Raw genomic sequence first — 25,323 nt, 5'->3', positions numbered from 1 at the left:
CAGGTTGCCCGATAGACATTCTCTCGCGAATCTATTAAACTGGTGTACTCCGTGAACTTGGGCTCATAGTCCTTCCGGGGTTTCTTTGAATGGTCTCCCCGGTTGGGGTTTCTTCCGCCTCGTTTATTCCGCGATTGGCTCAGATTTCGTTCTGGGCCTTCTGCTTGATGTTGGTTCTCATTGGGTAGCTGCTTGATGTTGGTTAAGGAACCAACCTCCATGTCGTGGTCTCGGGCAGCAATGAACTGCCTTCTGAATGCGGACTGTAGCTCCTTCCAACTGTGGATGGATCCGGGAGCTAATCTTTTCCACCAGTCCTCCGCGGACTTGGTAAGGGTGAGTGAGAAGCACATGCATTTGGCATCCTCACTGACACGCGCCACCTGCATCATTTTGTTGTATTTAGCTAGATGGGTGCGCGGGTCTGTCCTCCCCTCATATAATTCTATGTGAGTCCGGGAGGGACGTTTCCACGATCCTCCGAATACATGGCTCCGGGTCCTCCTCCTCAGAATCTGACAGGGCCCCACTTTGCTTCCGGACCAGCTTGGTCAAGGCAGCGATCTGTTCCTCGAGCCTCTTTGTATCACTCTCCGGGAGGTCGCGTCCCCGGAACTTGTCATTAAGATGATTCCGCAGGTCATCTCCGCGAGGCCGGGCCTTTTCTCCTTTGGCCTTTTCATACTTGGCCTCCAACCTTCTTCTTAGGTCCACCGTGGACCAGCTATCTTCGGAGTGCGTGTCCGCAGCCCGACCGTCCTGGTTGACGGAATCACTGGGGCGGTTGTTCCTTCCCCTAGGCCTGGGTGCCTTAGCACCGGGCCCTTTAGGCACAGAGTGCCCCCTTGGGGCTGAAGGACGTCTGGGCTTAGAAGCGCCAGAGACCTTCTGCGCGCGGGGGGGGGGGGGGGGGGGCAATCGGCCTGGTGATCCACGCCTTTAGGAGGTACAGGGGCGTTAGTGCGTGCAGGCTCCCCAACCTTTTCTTTGCCCTTGTTAGGGGCGGCTTTGGATGGTCCAGCAGCGGCTGGGTCCAGCATGGTGGCATCAGCACCACCTGGAACAAAGGCATCCTCGTCCGAGTCGCCTAGGTCTCCGAACTTGCTCTGGAGGCTCTCCATCATGCGCTGCATTTTTTCGGAGACGCGCTCCTGCTCAGCAAGCTTGGCCTTAGTGACCACCAGTTCTTCGGCTACTTGGACCAGTTCTGGATCCTTCTCGTAGTAGTAGCCGTCTTTGTAGTAACCGTCTCGGACATACTCTTCTTCGCTTTCTAAGTATGTCGTATCTTCAGTACTGACCCGATCCTGGCGGGATGTCGGGTCTTCACCGTGGTGGTCCGAGGGTTCGTTTTGTACCACATCTTCCGTCATAGTATCGGGGTTGACCCTAGCATTTTTGTCAACCGCAGATTTTCTCGTAGTCACCATCTTTTCAGTACGCAGAAAAAGAGCTGACTAACAACTTCCTACAGCTCTCAATGAAAGCACTAAAATGTTTACCGAGTTTTTCGGAAACGAATACGAACGGAATAATAAAAAGATAAGAACTGTAGAAGTGCAGAAATGTAAATAGACAAACAGTGTTTTTACGTGGTTCAGGCGTTAACGAGCCCTAGTCCACGAGTCGATGTTATTATACTTGTAGAGAATAACAGTCAAACAGCTGGTGTACAAGAAACTCACAACCTCACAGTGTTTCTCTCGGGTTCTCTTGGAGAAGATGAAGCTAGAGAGATTTTAGTAGAGTTCTTGCTATGTGATTTGTTCGTCGTCCCCCCTATCGTAAAATGAGGGGGTCTTTATAGCTAGGGTTTTGGATTAGGGTTTTTCTCTACTCCCATGAGTCTTAATTACACCAGCCATAAATAGGGGATACAATTACCGTAGTTGCCTGGCTACCAGGCTCTATGTGGGTATATTTACGTGAAAGTATGGGGAATGCACAAAGGCAGCCGTCTTTTCCAAGTTGTCAGTGGAACAGTAGGCGAAATAGTACGTTTAGGCGTGCTGGGATGTGTGCGGCCTTGACCTGTCGGGCGTGTCAGGCGGGATTCTGTGTCAGGCGGATATCATTCCAACTATGCCTCCTCCATGACTCGACCGCTTGGTCTTGTTCCGTGCGAGGCACGGAACTGTTTCCGCGAAGGTAACCTGAAGAGCTTCTCCTGGAAGGAGCTTCCCCGAAGGATATCCCCTCGGGAGTTCCAGGAGAGTTGACGAGCTTCCGTGTCGCGTTTGCTTGAAAGAGTAAGCCAGACACTAAACGGGAAAGGCGAAGCCTTTCTGTCCATCCGCGAGCTCCGGTCACCTACCATGAAAGACTTTGATAATTCTGCTTCCCCGAGGATATTCCTCTAAACGCTATCCGGAAATCTGGATAACAATAGTGGAGTAATCATGGAATTAATAAATAAGATTATTAGATTAAAGAGTTTAATTAATATTCTGGTTTATTGGAGTTTCGTATTATAGGTCCATGGTCCCCAGATCACCTCTGTCCTACATTGTCAAGGGTAAGGATGTCAAAAGAAAGATTTGTAAAGACAAATGACCAAATTGCAAAGGAATTAATTTTCCAAGGCAAGGAAATAATTATGTGATAATTATGGGTAATTGATTAATTCTGAATTAATTAATTATTTAGCTATATAGTTTTTATTTTGAAAAACTATAGGTTAAAATTAATATTAATCTTGTTTTGATTAATATAAAGAGAGAGAATAATAAATATCTTATTTATATTTAATTTAAAACTTATATTTTAAGATAAAGTTAATTTTTGAATTAACTAATATTTATGTTGTGATCAATATATTGTTTTAAAAGTTTATTAAATAAACAAATGAGAAAATTAGGGAAACCCTAATAGGGTTGGGCGACACACTGTGCAGTACAGTGTGTGGCACCTAACTCAGGGAATTTTATCCCTGGGATTTGAATTTTGAATTTCAAATAAGTTTGTTTAATCAGTTATTCAATTATTCTTTTCAAATATGATTTAAATAAATAATTAAATGAAAATATCTAATTAGTTTTAATTTGAATTATATTTTAATTAAATAAAGATTATTTAATTAGATTAAATATCTTTATAAGTTTGACAATACGTGACTTTCAGAAGAAGACTTGATTATTATTTTTGAAAAATAAAAATACAGACTCTCTCTCTCTAAAGCAATAGTTTTCTCAAAACCTGAAAACTATTCTAAACCTTCTCTCTGTCAAAATTCTCTAGATCTCATGTGTTGAGTACATCTAGGGAGTCACATAAATCAACATTTTGAATCCTACGTGCCCATACACGTCCTTGTGTGTTTGAGGATTGGTCTAGAAGATTAGGGTGTTAGATCTCAAAACATTGGATAGGAAGATCGTTGATTTATACAAAAAGACTCAAGGACACTTGATAGGTTACAAGAGGTAATCCCTGATCTATCTGTATGTGATTTAATATTTATATATGTGTATGATCCTGGCTGGTATTAATATTTATTAAAATGGGTCCATATATTCTGTTGCGTACCTTTGATTTGATCATTTAATACCAACAAAGGGATGGGCAATGTATCTAAAAGTGAAAAATCTATACCATTCTCATCAGAGGATTCGAGTATAGGACAAGCATATTTGGGTAATTTTTGTTTTCCCCTCCCATGTTGGGGAGGAATATTGGCTGGTCGAGTGTTGGGGTTGGGTTCTCAAATGGCCACTCCCGTTGGTCGGCGCCTTTGGGGTTAGGACACATCCTATTGCTGCTCGGGGTTTTCTTATTCTTCAGTGCCCTCTCAAATGGCACTCCCCGCAATTGATTCCTTCACCTCTTGGTGAGGCTCTAAGAGGCCAACCAGCCTCAAATTGCTTTTCGTGACTAGCTCCTAACGTTTTTTTCTATATTCGTCATGCTGGTCAGGGTTGCAGCTCTTATCTCCATGTCTGAAGTAGGTTCTGGTCTGTACCATGGACCTAGGCACAGTGCAAACCTACTAATGATAAGGAAAAGATGTAAAGTGACTAGAAGAATGTTGAACAGAGATTAAAAAGTTTACCTCCTCGCGTGAAGGCAAAGTTGTCTGCGACCAGGTCGGTTGTGAGGAAGTACTCTTGAAAGTATTTTCCCTAGTTGGATTTATAAGTTATATCACTCAGGAATGTGCTACCGTATTCCTGGTGATAGAAATAGAATAACCATGTGTTGCTTTGGTTGGGGTTGGATTTGAGATCGAACAGGTAGTTGATCTCGTGAGGGGTAGGCACGTGCCTTTTTTGTGATTATAAAGGATATATAGTGTTGAAAGTACTCTATATCTGTTGGGGATTATTTGGAATGGGGCGACCTCGAAATAATTGGCCACCCCTTGGAAAAAGTCGTGTAAGGGAAAAATTGTCCCTACTTCTCTGTGATACTGCGACTAGGCATTGTAGGCACCTCCGGGCACGTTTCCCTCTAGTCGGGTGTGGGCTTGTATAAGGTAATCCTAGGAGGCCCGTATTTCTTGGGGTACTTAGCCACCATCATGTTCGATATGACACTTGGAGGGGCGATATACTAGGGTACCTCTGCTCGTGACCCTTCATGTGGATGGGCCTTGGGCTGAATCTCTGGTGGTGCAACGTTCAAGGGTTGAGGGTCATTCGCAGGACCCTCGGTATTGGCTGCTGGCTGGCTGGTAGGTGAGTCTGTGGTTTTTCTTTCCCTATGGGTTGAATGTTTAACACGACCCATGTGTGGTTTTTTCTTTGGGGGTTCTAGTGGATGACTGGTCGTAGGAATCGGGGGTGGTGCCGGAGGCTCTGGAAAAAGGCATAGAAGGTTGTTCTTGATCCTCGAACAACAGAGCGAGAAGATCATTGTCTATTGGTCTCTCACCTCCCCAGGGATCATGCATGAATATCTAAGAAGAGTAAAGGGGAAGTGAGAATCTACGACCAATAGATAGAAGAAAAAGAAAAGTAAGGATAGCGCTGCTCGTGTATAAAAGTTAAGCTTTTATACGAACAGCATCCTGATAAAAACACAATAAATATGCGAGTAGGTTTGAAAAACGGAAAAAGTGATTGTGAAAAGGTTTTTAGAAAAACTTTTCAACTCCGAAAATAGGCAGGAAAAACTCAGCTTTCCCAAAATACCCAAAATCGAATTTTCACTTTGATTTTAGGCCCGAAAGCAGTGTAAATATACCCCATATTCTTTCTAAACATTGTTTTGTACATTATATTGCCTAAAATCCCTATTTAGCATAGTTATTCTATGTATTTTTTTGCCTAAACCCGATTTACCCAAAAACTCGCCAAGAACAGTGTAAACCCAGCTATGAAAACAAGTAAATCAAAGTCAAAATACATGCAGATTGCTACGAAGATAAGAGTAGGGGTCGAAAACTTACTTGAAGTATGGATTATGGAAGAAATCGTGTAGTTTTTTCTTGAAGTTGCTCGAGGTTGCCTCAGATCACACTGAAGTCTCTGAGTTTCTTGGAGGTTTTTTCTAAAGTTTTCTTGATGAGAGAGAAGGTTCGGGTAAAAAATGAAAAGGAGTGAAGAGGCTTATATTTATACTGCTCGTGTATTAATTGTGAGTAATGATGAGAATAGGGTTTCAATGCATGGGGAATCACAATAACCGTCAAAATTTCTCTAGGAAACCAAAAGGGTGATGATTACTTACATTTTCAAGAAATTAAGCACTAACAGATGTGACGAGTCAGCCAGATTGCTAGTTGAAACTTTTTATTATATGTTGATCGCATTAAAATAAACTTGGGGGCAAATGTTTCCCTAAAATATTTGCATGATGATGTCGCATAGTTAAGATGCACATGGACAACACGTGATTGGGTATAGATGAAGACCTGGTCGACCAACGACTAGAGTGTCAAGAGGAAATTGAGTTGCTCGTTAGGCTTAAGGAATATGCTAAGTTGCAGGAAAAGAAGATGTGTTGACATATGTGACCAGATCTGCTCGTAAGACCGAGGCCAATATTCAGGGAAGGTTATGAGTTAGATATTCCTAAGATATTTGATTAATATTATATGTAAATATCCTTATTTCTGTTACTATTTTGTTATGCTTGTGGCATAAGTTGAGGACGACCCATAGGCCCATATGTACATCATTGAGCCTATAAAGAGGACTCATGGGATTCATTTATGAGATACACAATATTTTTTATTTCGAGAGAACAAATGCTTTTATACACGATTCTTTGTATTCAACTTCAAGACTTGTGAAACTTAGTGAACTCTAGTTCGCTGATCGCAGGTTTTGTAGTTTACATCAATAAAAACACTAAGTGGACATAGGTTATTACCAATCTCTAGGGTCGAACTTGTAACACCCTACTTTCTTAGAGTCGTTACTAATTGAGTTAAAAATGTGTCATTAGCTCGCTAATCGAGCTTTTAGGTTAAAAGTGTGACCAAACTAAAATAAAACTCGTTTAAAGACATAAAGTATAAAAATTTGGTCATTCATTAAAATCTTAGAAAATTTATATAGAAGGGATCCCAAAATACTGTTTAGAAAATACTTTACAACTCAAAAATATAATTAAGGTTGACCTAGGAGACAAAACAACCATTACAGCACATTTTCCAAAATATCCCTAGCCGTGGCAACCAGGTAGGCCAAACATGTACCCGTCGCACCACGCTCTCTGTACTCATGGTTGGTTGACCCTTCCTTTGCCCTTACCTGCGCCATAGAGCACTCGTGAGCTGAAGCCCATCAAGAAAACTCAACACAAAACATATGACATATACATAACAATCCACAATAGACAACAACACAGCCAACAAGCTAAACACGTAGCGGCCAACGCCATCCCAGGCGCTTTACCAGGCCCTGGGTTCACAGTCTTCACCAAGAGGGTGCTCCAGCACCCTAGGAGGGTCTCGCCCTAACGGCCTGCACTCAGCGTTCTCAATGTCGATCCCGGCCCCTTGTCGTTCCTGGCTTCTTGCCATTTTCGGCCTTCGCCGTTCCCAGCCTTCGTTGTTCCTAGCCTCCGTCGTTCACTCACAAACATGCATCACATAGCATAATATTCACAGATATTTAACCGCATATTAAACATAAACGTTAGGGCCACACCCTGCAATACAAACAATAGGGCCACGCCCTGTTCTACGGGTACAACAATTTTCTTACTTTTTATACAAGCACTAGATTACAAGAGACGGCCCCCAAGTATGATCCTGTCTCAAAGCCCAAGCAGTCACCTAGTCACAAACCATAAATAGCATCCTCATTACAATTTGATTCCATAAACCAATCCTGAGACCAATCCCATGCTCTCGGGAACTCCAATTCCACCAAATGAGGTGGTGGACTCGACCCCCAAGCCCCCGGACCAAATTCTCAAAATCTGAAAATTTTGCCTTCCTGAATTTTTGCCTAGCGTTGTAGCGCCCAAGAAGTAGCGCTGTAGCGCTACTTACATAACCTAGAAGGACCCCTAGCGCTATAACACCCAAAGAGCAGCGTTGTAGCGCTCCCTACAGAGCCCACAAATGAACACTGGTTTTTCCACCATTTCTCTTAACCTAAGCTTTCCCAAATCATTCCCCAAGTGTACCCAAGTCCCAATTAGAACCAAAACTCCAAATAAACAACATAAACATCATATATGCATAAAAAAAAAACCCAAACTCACATGCAAACTCCAAATCACTCAATGATCTAAAATTACACAAAGCTTAACCCTAACCAGAGACTTTTCAAAAACTTAAAGGAATCCTTACCTTTAGAGCAAAATTTCGACCCTAGGATGCCTCCAATGCTACTCCAAGCTTCAATCCTCAAATTCCCAAGCTTAAGTTCCTCAAAACTTCATCCCAAAACCCAAATTCAAAAATCAAATTCACATTTCTCAAGAGCAACATAAAAGACCTAAGACCACATGGAAAAAAATCTGACCTCTTCTTAGATTTCGAGATTCCTAGGTGTGAATGGTTGCTAATCTCTTCCTCAATTTGAGTTCACTTCCAATTTCCTTCAAAAACCAGCTGCCTAGTCTTGTGCTCTCCTCTTTATTCTTGAAAACTTGAACCAAATGACCAAGGGACTCTTGAGAAGCCTAGAACGTGAAAGCTAACCTTCAGCTGTGGGTTTGTCTAATTTAGAGCCTAAATGACCATTCTACCCCTCCCTCTAACTCACTTCTATACTAAACCTCAAGGGAAACCTAGTCCTTTCACTATTTTGCAAAAATATCACTTATTCCCACTAATTTCACAAAAGTTATTGTGGATGCTCAAAATTCCATACTTGTGAAAGGTCCAAAGCACACGCTAAGGTCCCCTAAACGCCTAAATACATGCTTGTACCACAAGGCCCTTGGGCCACCATCTTCTCGCAAGGAGGCAAGTGATATTATTCTCGGCATGCTTAGCACCCATGCACCCAGCCAGGCCACACCTCGTGCAAAAGCCTCTTGCGAGGCCCATCTCGCGATTGCCTCCACTTGGTGCACCCAGCGAGGCCACAGCTCGTACACCAGGCAATGCCCCGCGTCACGTGCATCAGCCCCTCGCGAGACCCATCTCGTGACTGCCTCCACTCGAGTGGGATCCTTAGCATGGCCTTAGGACATGGGATCCGCGCGCAGGGCCTCGTGACACCACCTGGGACCCACGCATAGGACCTCGCAACACGCTTTGCGACACCACCTGGGACCCGTGCGCAGGGCCTCGCGACACCACCTAGGACCCGCGCGCAGGACCTCGCGACACGCTTTGCGACACCACCTGGGACCCGCGCGCAGGACCTCGCGACACCACCTGCGACCCGCGAGCAGGGCCTCACGACACACCTCGCGATACCACCTGGGACCCGCGCGTAGGGCCTCGCGACACCACCTGGGACCCGCGCGTAGGGCCTCGCGACACCACCTGGGACCCGCTCGCAGGGCCTCGCAACACCACCATGGCCTCGTGAGGGAGCATCTTGCGCCACCAGGGCCACACCTCCAGGGTCTCGCGAGGGATCGCCTCGCCTCATACTCCCAGGCGCCTTGTGAGGCCACATCGCCTCGAACACCCATGACCGTTTCGCGCGCCAGCAAGTGTCTCGCCAAGAGTGGCATCTTGCGCACCTATCACCCATGTCTCGTGGGTGGCCTTGAGGTGCCTCGGGCGTCTCGCGCCAAGGGCCCCGCCTTGCGCCAAGGGCCCAAGAGCCCCGTTTTGCGCCACAACCCCTGCATGCACCAAGTGTCTCGCACCCTGCACCTCAAGTGGGTGTCTCCTATGAAGACCTATAGAGACTCCAACATTTAGAGGTAAAAGCCCAAGTATAATTCAGAAGGATCGTATCAGTACGATCTTGTACGGGGTACGACCTTTAAGACCCCGTATGTTTGATCTGGATACTCATGCCAGACAAGTAGTGGGAGTACTAAAAGAGGGGACATGGCTTGTATGTCTCTGACCAGATGTCAAAGTCGACACCATCACCACCTGCACCACTACGCCTGGCGCCACTCCTCTGACACTCGTAATAAATAAGTAGTGGAGACGTCCCCACGGACCCTGACTATGTACTGGGGCCAACACCACTACACCTGATACCACTCTCCTGACAATGTACTTGTGTACAGTCTGGTCCCCTGGACCACAATGTATCAGGGGCCATTAGAGCCCACTATAAAGGGAATCCCACTTCAACATTGAAGGTGGTTGGAAAAAACACTTTAGCTTGAGACAACAAAGGAATACAAGTTCTTTTCCCATTTTTTCTTTTGCAACCATTTTCTAAGTTTCTAAGTCTTTGATTACATTGATGAAGTTTTTCATTGATAAGCAATAGACTTTGATTTTTCTAACTTAACTTCATTGACGAGTTCTCAAAATCAACAGTTATTAACACCAAGAGTTACCACTTGTTACCACTCACAACTAAACACCAATAACCATATTTGTGACTTTCTGCTAATACCGCGGGATAGGATCCCCAAATGCTGAAACACAAAGCACATAGCATAAATCCACACGCATACCCTCAACGGGTTCAATTTACGGAAATGCCCATGTTTACTAAGCATGTGACTTTAAACACAATTAAATTCGCATAATCACATTTATATTCATAATTACACACACTTAATTGCACAAATATTAAATTACGCCTCTAGCACACTAACCAAAGCTTGAATTATCTTTCTAAATTTTCGGGACATTACAAAACCATTGTGTTGTTTTTAGTTCTTGCATTCAATTCTATAGTTCTTATCATTTTTTAGTGACTCTATGTCGTTGACTAAATCAAGGGTCAACAAGATGGATACCCTATGCCTCCGTAGTAGGAAGCTTAATGTATGCAATGTTATGTACCAGACCTGGCATTTGCTACGTCGTGGGTATAGTCAGTATGTACCAGTCAAATCCAGGATTCGATCACTGGACAACACTTAAACACATTCTCAAGTATCTTAGGAGAAAGAGAGACTATATGTTAGTATATTCTGGAGATAATTTGAATCCAATCGGATATACAGATTATGACTTCTAATCTGACAAAGATTCTAGGAAATCTACATCTAGATTTGTTTTCACACTTGAGATGGAGCAATTATATGGGGGAGTATAAAAAAAGGCTTGCATTGCTGACTCCACCATGGAAGCAGAATATGTTGTTGCAAGCGAAGCAACTAAGGAGGTTGTATGGCTTAGGAAGTTTTTGGGTGATCTGGAAATTGTTCCAGGCATTAATAAACCAATTGTACTCTACTATGACAACAGCGGAGCGGTTGCCAACTCAAGAGAACAGAGAAGCCATAAGAGATCCAAGCATATAAAGCGTAAGTACAACCTCATAAGATAGATAGTACGTAGAGGATATGTAATAGTTTAGAAGATTGAATCAGCAAACAACCACTGATCCCTTTACGAAGATGCTGCCTACTACGAGTTTTGATAGTCATTTCTTAGATTTAGGATTACGCGACATGTCTCATCTACTTTAGGGCAAGTGGGGGATTGTTGGGATTTGTGCCATTAAAGCGTATTTTTGTATGAACTATTACTATTATTAATAAAAGTTGATATTTTGCACTCATATTTGTATTTACTTATACATGTCATTTATCACAAAGATGTAATATTATTAATATGGTCTTGAATTAAGTATATGTATAATGTTATAAATACAAGAGGAATTAATTAAATCAAATAATATAAAAATGGTCTATAATCGCTAAATAAAGTGAGAATTTTTTTTAATAAATATTATGAGTATGGTCTATCTTCTGTTTAAGACATAGCAGTTTATCTAGATTGTTAAGTATAGCGACACAAAAAGATAGAGGCACCATATACAATATAGATTGTATTGGAGTGAGACACAATGAATGAAATAACTTCTGATAATCTCCATTAAAATATAGAAGTTCAACATTCATCAATCGATGGTCATTTGAGACTTGACCTCAATCCTGAAGTGAGTGATGAACTCTTATTTGTACTTTTGTGACTTTTGACTTATCTGGTAAGGTTCAATATTCCTACGACTGAATTCCTAATATCTTGGAGTCATAGAACTACAAGTGGCTGGGAACATACTTTACAGATATGGAATCTAATCCTTACTTAAATGAAAGCATAATAGTTGTTCATTTTATTGTTGATTCAGGGCATGAACATAGAGCGCTCAATTTCTGTTAGAGAACAGAAATTTCATTCTGTAATTAAATTTATAGAATAATGTTCATGAAAAGATCAATGGAACTAAATGATAAAGACATAATTAGAGAGGTTAACGGACATTAAGGCCTAACTTTAATTATGAACAACTAGCAAAGGGTCATAACCTATGCAATGACTAAATCAATTGACGATTTTATAATTATAACTTCTAATAATATAAGATTGTAGTTTTGATAATTCAACTATGAATTTATAGTGGAATAATTCATAGTTAATAAATTAATTAATAGATATAAGAGTTAGTTCAATTAAATTATTTGAGCTTAGAACTACGGGTCCATACTGTCCTCGTACTAGCTCGATAACACAGAGGTATGAATTTGGTATTAAAAGGAACTAATTAAAAATAATAAAATATTATTTTTAATCTCACAAATTAATATTATTTGTGAAATAATATTTAAAATATTTTTATGAAATAATATTTAATAGCAAATAAAATTATATTAATAATTTTGTGAAATAAATTTTTTATTGAAAATTAATTTAATCATATTTAGTACAATTGTATATTACATAAAATAATATGATAAAGACCCAAAGTCATGTAGTTGACACCAACCACAATCCAAATGGAATGTGGCCTACGCAGGGGCCCAATGAGATTAGGGCTGTGTCTTCTTTTGATTGTTATATTAATAGAATATAAACATCTTGAGATGCATTTTAACGTTATTTGTCAAGAGAGAAAAATAGAGAACTTTGTTCTTTATGAATTGTGAGAAGGGCATTCTCTCATGTGTTGAGAATTAAAAGTATGTTATTGTGTATCCTACCAAATAACATAGACATCCACATGTCTCATTCTCTTTGTGCGAGTCATAGTATGGAAGATGACGAGTTAGGAGGCTAAGACGCTATTTGATTTACATGTGTTCTACATCTAGAAAATGTATTTGCAATTTTCATTTCACTCAGATTCATGTCGCATGAGAAAGATCTCATTCTAGTTATGGTTCCTTGAGTAATTCGTTCTTATGCTTTAATAATTTTTATTATTACATCGAAATATTATCTCATGCTTCCGCTGCACTGTCAATCACTTGATCAAAAACCAACAAAAAGAGAGTACCAAAGAAATACTTAGCAAAAATACATAATACCAAATAAGTAAATTCTCTTTCTGCTCTTATAATACCATTAGAAATTTTACATTTCGTGTCCGTTGCCAAAAAAAAAAACTAATTAAAAGAAATTTAAATGTAAAGAGATATACAATAAATAATGATGTTTTTTCTTTGTTGGAAATTAAGAATAAGGATGTTATTCATTCACTACAATTAGAAGATTTGGGTTTTTATACTTAATATTCGTCTCATATATTATTCTATTTTTTTTAATTCATGTACAAAAAAACAACATTTTTTATAATAATAATAATAATAATTTTGTCAAATTAATAATTTCAAGGGAAATTCTACAATACACACCCTATTTTTGAGTATGCTAGTTCACTCTCTCCTATTTTCGATCTCAGGATGATTTTTAGCGCAATTTTTTTTAATAATCATGTATATTGTAGTTATTTAGAGCATCCTGTAAATTTTCAAAAAATTTAAATAATTTATACTGATGAAAATATGGTTCAAATAGTTTGTTGCATGCATGATTGTTTTATTTTATGCGCGTAAAAATAACATATTCAAACTCTGTTTTCAGCAATGTAAATTATTCAGATTTTTTTTTTTAAATTTGAAGGGTGCTCTAAATAACTACAATGTACATTGTTGACCACATTTTTGGCCAATGACGAGTAGACACAAAAATGACAAATATTAAGATTGCACTGAATAAAAAATAAACGACATATAAGATTTTATAGTGGTTCAACTCCAAAGAAATGGTAATAGCCTAATCCACTTGGTGTTTGAATATATGCTAACCTGCACTTAAGATTAGACAAACCTGGGCCAGTTGAGTTTCTTAAGTGCAAGCAGTAAATACAAAATCTCTCCCTAAAGAATACAAACTCTTCTCTTAATGTTCCCCAAGAGTTCCCAAAAGTCCCTTGAATGATCCCATGAGTCATCTATTTATAGGCTCATGGATTACAAGAAGGGTCTTCAATTTTAACTTAGTCTTTGGTTGTTTTAACCAATTTTAATTAATGAAATAATAAATAAATTCAAAATACAACAACATGGGCTATTATTTCAGGATATCTGAGAAAATCCCATGGTAGTTATGGACGATTCTGGTTGAAATGGTTACTCAGATTCCGTAGAAAAGTTATTGGGTATTTAGCTCCAGAGATTATGACATATCTGGTCGGATACGCTCATTTACTTGACATATCTAGTCGGATATGTCTCTTTCCTGACATACCTGGTTGGCTACGACTCTTCATGACCAGGTAAATTTATATTTGCCACCCCAAACCAATATTTTGCCCAACTAAAGTGAACCATCCATGCAATCACTGGACAGTGTATTTCCCAACCGGTGATGCAACAACAACTCTACCCATTAGGTGATTTTCTAACATTTGCACTTCTTTCACTTGGTACATTTATTGACATTAATGTGCCTCTTGATATAAATGTATTGCAATCTGTCACTTTAAATTGTCACGTCATTGCACTAAAATTTTGAAGATAACATACACAGTCATTAAAAAAATTGCACAAAATATTATCCAAATACTGAAAATAGGAAGGGTTGCACTAGTACATCCAAAAATGGGAATTGTACGAAGAATCACCCAAAATTTTATACCTGAACGAATTTTTTGCATAATATATTTTTTAAACCAACTTTACCAAACAATTTAAATATCAAAATTTGAATTTCGCTGCTTCTATATTTTGTTATAATTATTTTTTACTTGAGGAAGTTTTCACTATCATTTTGGACAATTTTAATACCATGTCAAATAGCTTAATTTGAAGGATGTATTTTCTATTTATTTTTTTTCCGTAATTTGAAGGAAACCCATATTATACCGTATTTTATTATATAGCATTATATTATATGGCATAAAATGTTATATATTTATATGAAAATATAAGTTAATTTTAAACATAATACTACATAAAAATATGATATATAATACAATTTGATATAATATTATAAAATACAATATAATGCATCAAACACACCTCTTTCTTTTCACTTCCCCAATTCAATTAACAACGAGTTTTAGAATGAACAAATATGATGGCTGCCTAAACTATGAATTGAAATTTGTAGTTATGTTGTAGGGTAGTTTTTCGGGGCACCTCCAAAAAAGGTACACCGGTGGACTCCCTTCAAGTTTTAGGCTCCATAAGTATTTTTAGCACAATTTTTTTATGATCGTGTATATTGTAGTTATTTCAAGCATTCTGTTTTTCAAAAAATTATGAATAATTTGTAATGTAAAGAATAAAGTTAAAATAGTTTGTTGCACTTGTGTGCTTTTTTTTTTATGCGTGTGGAAAATAGTTTATTTGAATATTATTTTCATTATTATACATGTTATCCTCGTTTCCTTTCTTCATTTGCGGGTCCGCACATTGAGTCCATGGGCCACCCTAAAGGGACTTACGACCCAGATCAGGCCCAATAGACGAGGAAGAAGTGAGCCCTGGCAACCCAAATATCAGTAAAGCCTGAACGTTGTCTCGGAATAAAAGTCGGGACCATGAAGTTGGCATGTTTCATCTTCCCGGACCCCTTGTCCGGTGTTGTCCGAGGTGCGATAAGGATATCGTTTCCTCCAAGTCTAAAAATGGACCGGGATGATACTGGATGAACCCGGATACTGGTAAATGAACCAGGGTCTTGGTACATGAAGATGGATGTTAGTAAACGAACCCAGACCAGACGACCAAGTTGGCCGTGAGAAGTTGTCCTCGATACTGACATCACCCCGAGAATCACGAAGTTTTGTCCCCATAACTAACCTGCAGAAGAGGTTACTTACGGAATGTATGCCGTTATTTCAGAATCGTACTGCCATTACTTTGACGGATCATGTCCCCCGGATCTCCTTAGAAGCCCACGCGAACCAGACTGAAGCTGCGTACTGTTGTCAGTCTTATAGCGTGGTTACGCCCAGGGCGGCCCAATGTGCCCTAATTAGTGCATTTTATTTATTAAAATCCTTTGTATTAAGCCTCCATCAGTGAAGAAATAGTGTTTATACCCTTATTGGGCCCAGATTAGTCCGGTCCAAATCCAGAGCACTCAACTACCTATAAATATGAACAGTTGTGTACTGTGGAAATGGTCTGATTTTTCTCTTATAAGCATACACTCTGCTCAAACTCAGAGAAAACTCTATTACTAAAACTCTTTAAGCTCTAATACAACGGACTCGTGGATTATAGCTTTTTAACTCCTCAACCACGTAAAATACCTTCTGTGATTATTTCTAATCCTTTTTTTTTAAGTTTTCTTATCTTTTATAATTTTAGTTTCCGAAAAACTCGTTAAACAATACATTATTTAGAATTACCTAAAAATTTGCAAATGTTCTAAATAACTATAACATATCTAATCATTAAAAAAAATTGTACTGAAAATACTTTATGACCAGAAAAGTGAAAGGTGCACCGATGAGAAACACCCTATGTTATATATCCAATTTGCAAATGATAGTGTCAAATACAATCAAATTTTAATAAAATGTCTAATTTTGTTAAAGAAAAGAAGATTGAATATCTAATTTTCAATAGTTGGTTTTAAACAACTGAATTAGTTAGGGCGATTCTATCAAATCCATCATATTATTACTAATAATAATAATGGTCTAAGAAGAAAAAAATCAAGTGTGGAAAATACAAACAATAGCTATCATAATCAAGGTTTATGTGATCAAAAATAATTTATTAAAAAATTTAGTGAGTTGACACTGACATTGAGACAAGAAATTGAAATTGTTATCAAAGGTAGTTTTGTTTGGGATTGGGTCATCTCCAATGCCGTGCCTTGCCCTGAAACTGAGCATGGCGGTACCCAGTTATGCCCACAAACGGGTATGGGTCCGGACCATCACTCCCACAACCACTATCACCAACCCTTTAACAACGACAACTACTATTGCTGCCTCGTCGTCTTCTTCTTCATCTTCTCTCTTAAGAAGAGAATCAGTTTTCAAGCTCTTTTCTTCTTCTTCTTCGTCTTCACTCTCCTTATATAGAGATAGAGATAAGCATAGAGATAGTGAGAGAGTAGTACTAACGGCTGCTATTTATAGGAACCAATGGAGGATATCCCCTTCTTATCCCTGCGCACCCTCAGCGCACGATAGCAAATCTTCGCCGCAATCCTTAGGGTTCTCTTTTCACCACAAATGCTTCTCCCTCTTTCCTTCTTCTTCTTCGTCTTCGATTAGCTCTGGTTCTACTTCCGAGGACGATATTAAACAAGGGTTTTCTGGGTCATCTTCTTTTGAGTCCGGGTCTGAGGTTCTTTATTCCGAAATGGGTTCGGAGGACAAGGACCACCACCGCCAAGATTGGTCCGCCGGAGAATCCAACGGGAAACAATCGCAACAACAACAACAACGACTCTCGAATAAATTTCTCACCTTGCCCACTATTCTAACCCTAGGTCGAGTCGCCGCAGTTCCACTTCTCATTAGCAGTATGTTATTTATTCCCATTCTCATGTTGGATCGTTGTTTGTTTACCGGGGAAATGGGGTGATCTGATTGGATAGATCTCATTGAGGTGTTTTCTGAGATGGGTTAATCGTTGTCTATGCTTTTTTGTTTCTTAGCTGAACTGGTTTTTTTTTTTGCTGAAATGGTTTGCTTTTCTGATCAGTGCATATAATTGGGCCTGCGAATTGGTTCAATTCTCGGTTTCGATGCTGATAAATTTATTTGTAAATTTAGATCTAAACTATAATCGCCCGGTTACTTCATTTTGTTTTTGCTACGGTTCACGTATGGTACTGTAGTGGAAACTTTACCATACCCATTCTGATTGGACATTGAATATTGGTTTCATTCTTTGAGATTTCGATTTTCTCTTGGAAAATCTATTGTGTATGCTATTGTATTACATTTGGGCTACATCTCAGTTTGGAATTTTCATTTATATTCTCTGTTCTTTATTTATTGCACATGTGATATCGTCTTCCAAGCTAGTCGCTCAAATTTTGTTGTTTCTGCAAATTGTGTGTGATCTTCTCAAAGCTTCTACACTGGAAGGGACAAACCAAAGTAGTTTGAAGTTGCGCCTGAGAGATTATCTTCTGTATTTATATATAATTTCATATTTTCTTTGGCCTATAGGAAACCACGTCAATTCTATCCTGTAAATTTGTCAAAAAAAATTCTATCCTGTAAACCCTTCTAAAACCTCAATGAAGATGGGCTGGTTCCATAGTTCTTGGCACAATGGCACCAAATAACTAAGAGCTGATGACAGCTTCATTGTTTACATGTTTCCCGTGTCATAGCTTATTAAACTGATTGTTATAGTCTTGTTTTCTTTTAACTAATTCTGTCACTTTTCAAACCATGTTAGCTTTCTACGTAGATAGTTGGTGGGGAACAACTGCCACAACAAGTATCTTCATTGCTGCAGCAATTACTGATTGGCTTGATGGTTATATTGCTCGGAAGGTAGGGTAGTTATCTTTTTAATTCAAATGGCGCAGAATTTCCCAAATCTTATTGATTGCTCTAATATTTTGATTAATTTTCCCAGATGAGGTTAGGATCAGCATTTGGTGCTTTTCTAGATCCAGTTGCTGATAAGGTATTGTTGTCCGTATAAAACATTCAAACTGTTCTCTTGAACTAGTTGGTAGCGAACAAGCATGCTGTGCTTATATTTTAAGAAACATATTAGAACCTGAATCTGATTGTCATGCCTATTGGATGCAGCTCATGGTTGCTGCCACTCTGGTCTTATTATGCACGAGGCCCTTGGACATTGGTATATTTGGGCAAGTTCCATGGCTACTGACTGTTCCTGCAATTGCTATTATTGGTAGAGAGGTAAGACAGCTTTATATATTTTGGTATTCTATCTCTGTTATGAAACCATTATTGGGGGACGGGTTATGTATGTGCCATTTCATTATTAGGAGGGTATCTATTACCTGTTCTACTTCTAGATTAGATTATTTACTAACGTGGAAACTTTATTTACTAATTGCTAATTCTTTATTTATATTTGACTATGTTGTCCTCCCTAAGTTCCTCCTCACTCACAAAAAAAAAATGTAGGAAGGCCACTTATTTGTTATATTCTCCAATCTCATTCGAATGGCTGTGAATAGTTTAAATATATGCGTTGACTTGCATGAGGATTTAATTCCACAACAACGAAAAATGCTTTTCACTCTTTCGCATGCTAGGTGTTCCACTTGGAAAATGTAGTGTTTCATATCGGTGGATTTAGGTCCACAATCATGGGTTCTGATTACTGAGTTCTTCCAGAAGCTTGAACTAGCATTTTAGTTGCTCAAATAATAAGAGGTTTGGTCTTAGTAATCCTGTCATTATGAGAAAAAAGATTATAGATTATGTTACCATCACTGGTTCAGTTCACCTGATTACTAAATGCGGATGAACCTAATCCATAATATGAACTATATAATAAGATGGACGATAAACTTATTAATATTTTCTTTACTTGTATTTAAATGTAATGTAATCCAACTTGACCAATCATTACAATAACCCTTCATAATCCTATTGTTGGATAATGTTTCGAACCAGAAATCTAAGGTGTGTCCTTTATTTGGCGTTTTGGTTAACTTCCTAAAGTTTTGTTTGATTGTTCATTTAAGAGGTGTTTGGCAATATATATATATATATATTCATTTTTATAGTCATTTTGCACAATAGTCTCATTTTGATAATTCTTTCTAAAATGGCTTTCCAGACACTTGATATACCCTGCCTGATACACTCAAAATCATGTTGAAAATTCTCGGCACTTTGTTGACCATTTTGCAAAGTGTCTATTCTATTCTCACCGATTACACTTTTAAGTAATGAAGTCTTTTTTCTAGCCTTGTTTAGTTTGTAGCTCTTGATGGTTGTAGTATATATTTAGTCAAGTAACCTTTTCACAGTTGCATTTGATTTTTTCTTTCTGTGTTTCTGCTTCCCTTTTATCTGCATGTGATTCATCATTAGTTGATGGTAATCATCTTACAAATTGTTTGCAACTCATTGACAGATAACCATGTCTGCAGTTAGAGAATGGGCAGCTTCTCAGAATACCAAGCTTTTAGAGGTCTGTTTTCCTTCCCCGTTACACCAAAACCAACTTTTTTATTAAAAAACTTGTGAAGCTACAAGAACAATAACAGTATTTGCTATAACCAAGCATACACTATTCTCAGGCTGTTGCTGTAAATAACTTGGGAAAGTGGAAAACAGCCACACAGATGACTGCTCTAACTATCCTCCTTGCCCTTCGAGACAGCAGGTTGACTTTTTTTTTCCCTCACTTTCTTCAGCCCGTTCTTTTCCTTGACAATTTAGATTTGATCAGATTGACATTTTATCTTTATGGCTATCTTCTAAATCCTTTCTTTTCTCACTTCAATTATTGCAGCCTTGGAGGGCCAGGAATTTTTGTAGCTACTGGTGTTGCTTTGCTTTATATCTCAGCAGGACTTGCTGTTTGGTCCTTGGTTGTGTATATGAGCAAGATATGGAGAGTGCTGCTGAAGTAGAACACCGAGCCGAATGTTTTTGCATTATCTGATATACATATATATATCTAAGTACCTTCTTCTCATTGGGGCTTTACTTTTAACACTCCCTAGATGACCCTTTGATCCACTTTCACTCATTTGAGCTGCTTCCTCAGGTATGATGGAAGGTTAAGCTGTTTTTGGCTAAAGTTATACATATGGGAACAGTTTAGGTTCAATCATCAATGGTTTGGGAGAAAATGTTGGGATGTAGATGTTGATATAAGGTTTCCCAATGACAAGTCACTACTCGGTAGAATCGACTTTGGTTTTTCCATTCTTTTGGAGGATCATGGATCTTTGAAGACGAGGTTGGATGATGTAGCATTAATATTTATTGCTATTGCAGTCTTGGTATTGGAACTGCAACATTTTATTTATTTATTACTACTATTCACACAGAATCAAGATTTGGGATTAGAAATTTTTCAGTGTAAAATAAATACTACAAACGGTTTAAAGATGACAACAGCCTTTAGACCCTCTTGTCCTCGTGTCGTTGCTGGTATATTTATTGTATTGCATAAGATAAAAGTTCTTTATGGTGTAGTTATTTTTTCCTCTTTTGGTCAGAAATCTTATTTTTATTTCTACCTATCTTTGTAACTTGGTTTGGAAATGAATACAATATTAAAAAAATGTATATATTCTAAATATAATGATATGTTGTGTAATTTGTTACAAATTCTATTATAACAAGTATTGGATAAACCAGGCATATTCCACAAATTTGATAACAAATTACTAGTTTCTCAGCCTTGAGCGAAAGAAAATGTTTAATCAGTACACTTTTTTATTTTTGCCTCATATGAGAACGCCTTATCAGGAACAGAAATAAACCAATGAGGCCAATTTCCATTCAAGCTGGACAATAAGGATCGAAATTATAGTGCGACAACAGACAAAATCATCCCCTTAACCACATTATTACAACGGCCTTTAGATTGGCTTTTTAAGTCCTTTACAACTTATTAACAATTACATTTAGCTGTTCTGAGCTATAGCTACTTCTCAAAGACAGCATGAGCAGAAGAAAAATCAAAGGCCAAATAAGAACATCTTTGAAACACCAATTTCATTTGGGAATCTGCATAGTAGAAGAAAAGGATTTGGAATAAAAATTAGATTTGCCTTAGTTCATTTATGCAATAAACCTTTTAGACTGTTTAAAATTTTAAGAGAGCAATGACAATAGATTTACCGAGAAGCGTTTCTTGATGGAAGAGATGATCTCCTTTGGATCGCTTCGAGTTGGTTTGTATCCCTCAATGTTGTTCATCTCCTGCAAAACATGATGAGCATTGAACCACCTGAAATTTGCTTATCATAACCAGACTAAAAGTGTGCTATAGAGCTTATGAGCTGCTGATCAACTGGGATCTACCAGAGTTCCATATGCAACTGATCAACAGCTATGTTTGGAGTTTGGACACTCTTGGGTGTTGGTTTCCAAGGAAACACAAATATATGCTGGACTTTCAGTTAAAGGACAAATAAAACTCAGACCGCACTCCATTCTTAGAGGTGCACTTCCCTACCCATTTGTGCTCATTTAACAGTACTTTTCTATCAATGCTATGTTCCAATGTTAAGGATTATTAGATTTGGACTCAAGTACAAGAGAAGACTCAAAGTCTGGACTATGCACGTGACAGCTGAGGTTTGAGATATATGCTTTGTTTAATTGCATGAAAAATGAAAAAATAAAAGACAATTCCACTTTAGATATATTGTCATACCTCAATCCAAATTTTCAGGTTAGGCCTGCCTGCAGTGATGTCATACTTCATGACTTCTGATAAGAAAGGTTGAAATCTTTCAATGAATGGTACATAAGCAATGTCCACCTGAAGATTAAAAATCGAAATTTAGAGATAAGCTAACATCTTCATATAATTCATGAAAAGAGTATGTGAACTTTGCCTAAACAAAGGTTGATAGAAGATGTGTGTCACATTACCAGACTGAACTGACCAAGAAAGAACGGTCCATCATCAAATTTGGAAAGAGCAGTTTCAATAAGGTCAAATGCAGAAACTGTTGCAATATAAAATAACCAGGTTAGATTGTTTGTTTCCAAGTCAAACTACATCAGGAAAAGAAATTTTGCTGCTCACCAGCTTCGTTCACATCTCCTTTGAATGAAGAAAAGACAGATTTATTGAACGAGTCAGTATTGGAAAGCAACTCTTCTGCAAACTCTTTCTTTGCAGGATCCTGTGTATTTGGAGAGTTTGCTTTTATTTAATATGTAGAAACAACTGTTGGTAAAATAATAAAAACAGCAAACAAACCAAAAAAAAAAACAAAGAACATGTCCTTCAAGTCTCACATCAGGCAAAAGTGAAGGCCCTTCAAAGTGACTGTCAAGATATTTGATTAAGTCCAAACTCTCTCCTATGACTTCATTGTTGTGTTCCAATGCCGGCACCTGATTTACAATTCCACGTCAGAAATACATTGGAGTGAAAAGAACAAACATAGCCATTGATTTGATATGAGAATTTCTGATCCGTTTTCCTCTCTATTTATGCTCCAATAGAGTGTTTCTTGTTTATTTTGATGAAATTTGACTGCGAAATCTCACAAAGTTTTGTAGCTCAATGCCTATAATTAAATTTCTAAATGGGTTCCAGTCAATGTTGGAACATATCTAAGAACCACTGAATTTTACCTTGTTAGATGGGTAGACTTTTTCCTTGTACCAGGCAGGCCTGTCTTGCAGATCAAGGGGAACCAGTTCTATCTTTTCCTGCAATCCCTGTACCCAAAAATGGATTGAGGAACAGTGGGTGAGATTTCTGTCCCAGAGCTTTAGACTGACTAGTATAAAAAGGAAAGAGATACACATTCAATGAAAAGGAAAAAAATTCATATAATTAAATGTGTTGAAAACAACCTTACAATTCCGCGTAATCCAGACGCGCTGCGCATATGGGCATACGTAAGCTATATACAACCTTCATTGATACAGCAAAATACAACAAACATATCAGACTTAGATTCACATACACAAACAAAGGACCCAATCTTAGACTTGCTTGAACGACAATAACTTTATGTGCACAGAATATAGAACGAAATGAAATATAGTGTCGTTTTTGTCTACCTTGTTTTGCCATCGAAGATTTTTGGGGGATCAGAGGTAGAACTGAGAGCAGGTGTACGCACCTCTTGCACACTTCTTCACAAGCCCAAAAATAGGGAAAAATAAGACAAACTAGAATTTTCAGGAAAAGATAAACACAACCCAAAATGAAATACCAACCAAACATATTATAATGCATTTGTTTGGAAAGAAAATTCAGCTAAAGGGTTCAAATAAAAAAGAGAGAACTTGGGGTCTTTTTAAGCGTAGAACCCAAATCACATACCCAGTAGCCATGGCTGCAGAAGAGATCCGGGTTCTTCTACTTCTACCGCCAAAATAAACTTGGAATTGGAGCTTGGGAGTCGAAAATAACTTGGGTTTTGGAAGTTTGATGAATACTGAAAATTTGATGTTGTTATTGGGGAAGGATGATATAATCAGAGGAGTTGAGCCTGGGTTAGAAGTAGAGCTTCTCATGACGCTTGCTTTAAACGTGGCCATTAGTTAATAGTTTAGTACTATTGGTTGGCAGGAATAATTGAATGAATTTGGTTTTGGGTTTTGGAAGGAAATTGGATTATGTCATTATATTTCTGTGTGCAAGATCTTACTACTTTATATTTTGAGAATTTTGCAAAAAGTGTCACTATTATTACATTTTTACTACTAGGATCTTATTTTTTCTTTTTTATGGTTTTGTTATTATTTATTTTACTGTTTAATAATTTTTAAAATTACACATTTACCTTTTCCTCTAAACATGACACATTTTTTTTTTTACTTTTTAACACGTTTTCTGTATTATATATTATTTTATTTTTAAAAATGCTTACACGTTTTGAACAACTCGTGCACTTTTAATCTACTCTCTTTCTCGTCAGTCAATTCTCTCTCTACTCATGATCTCCTCGGTTAGACGAACGGTTTACATCTCCACGATCACATGCCTATCACATTTAAGGTTATTGAAGCATTTTTCATTTTCCCCTCTCTTTCTAAAAGAAATTATAATTTCAAATTTTTGTAAACTATTTTTTATCTTTATAAATATTAGTGTGTGACAGGAGATGGCTATTATGCATTTTGCTTCATCTTCTCCCTCTTAAAAAAAACCCAGAAAATCGTCTAAGTCTTGTAAAAACATTTTCCGAATGGGGAAGAAAGTTGTTGGTCGATCCGCGAAAGAAAAACAACCTAAAGGCAACCGAGAAAAAGCTGATGAAGATAGTTCTAAATCTGGTAAGAAACAAGTTGTTTTCGATCAAGTTGAAGAAAGGAAAGCAAAAAGGATGAGAACTAAAAGTGGTGGTCCCAAAATTTCTGAAAATTCTAGAATGAAGGAGAAAATTGCAAGCGGATAAAGAGACTAAGGTTTTTTTTAGTTTCTGTTTCATTTATTTGCAATTGCTTTCGTTTCTCTATTTTTTTTTAAATTGGCATCATTATTGTGTGATTTTGGTAATGCATTCTAGTTTTTTTATGGTATTGATTTCAAAGTTTTATGCATTTTTTATTATGAATTGGTTTAATTTTTGTTTTTGTTTGTTTTGGGTTTTGTTTCTGATTACAGGTTGTTTTAGGGTTCTTTTGGGTTTTTTTCGGGTTTTGTTTGTACTTGTTTTTGTTTCTAGTTCATGAATTATTTTGATATTTTTTCCATGGTTCTTCTAATGTTTGTGTAACTGATTTATTTATTTTATTCATTTTTTTTGTCGATTTGGGAAAATTGTTATTCCGAGTCACACTATTTTCATACTAGATTGGTTGCAACATGTAATCACAATGTCATTGCAAATTTGAATAAGCATTTGTCTAATAGGCAGAAGGTGATATTTTCTGAGACCATATTTGGTCCTTTTTTGGGTATTCCTAGTTTCAC

At 38.0% G+C, this 25,323-nt stretch overlaps 2 protein-coding genes across 3 annotated transcripts; one reads left to right on the top strand and one right to left on the bottom strand.

The window, feature by feature from the left end:
- The first annotated feature begins 16,528 nt into the window (after positions 1-16,528).
- On the top strand, positions 16,529-20,920 carry LOC133798506 (CDP-diacylglycerol--glycerol-3-phosphate 3-phosphatidyltransferase 1, chloroplastic-like). Its single transcript, XM_062236818.1, has 7 exons — positions 16,529-17,272; positions 18,163-18,260; positions 18,346-18,396; positions 18,525-18,638; positions 19,831-19,887; positions 19,997-20,082; positions 20,212-20,920. The coding sequence occupies exons 1-7, from the start codon at positions 16,606-16,608 to the stop codon at positions 20,330-20,332; spliced, it is 1,194 nt and encodes a 397-aa protein (XP_062092802.1). The 5' UTR covers positions 16,529-16,605; the 3' UTR covers positions 20,333-20,920.
- A 206-nt stretch (positions 20,921-21,126) lies between these two features.
- LOC133798507 (protein IN2-1 homolog B-like) lies at positions 21,127-23,984 on the bottom strand. 2 transcript variants are annotated; one of them, XM_062236820.1, is made up of 10 exons: positions 23,728-23,984; positions 23,463-23,534; positions 23,253-23,313; positions 23,028-23,114; positions 22,686-22,784; positions 22,471-22,570; positions 22,314-22,390; positions 22,093-22,200; positions 21,555-21,635; positions 21,127-21,440 (listed from the first exon to the last, which is right to left on the bottom strand). In XM_062236820.1, exons 1-10 carry the CDS (start codon positions 23,943-23,945, stop codon positions 21,429-21,431), a joined length of 915 nt encoding a protein of 304 aa, XP_062092804.1. In that variant the 5' UTR covers positions 23,946-23,984; the 3' UTR covers positions 21,127-21,428. The 2 variants fall into 2 exon arrangements, with proteins under 2 accessions (XP_062092804.1, XP_062092803.1); XM_062236819.1 differs by having other exon boundaries at positions 23,463-23,537; positions 23,728-23,982.
- Positions 23,985-25,323: the final 1,339 nt, after the last annotated feature.

The sequence above is a fragment of the Humulus lupulus genome, chromosome 8 (genome assembly GCF_963169125.1).
Source record: "Humulus lupulus chromosome 8, drHumLupu1.1, whole genome shotgun sequence".
Lineage (NCBI taxonomy): Eukaryota > Viridiplantae > Streptophyta > Magnoliopsida > Rosales > Cannabaceae > Humulus > Humulus lupulus.
This window is presented reverse-complemented; position numbering and strand designations above follow the sequence as displayed.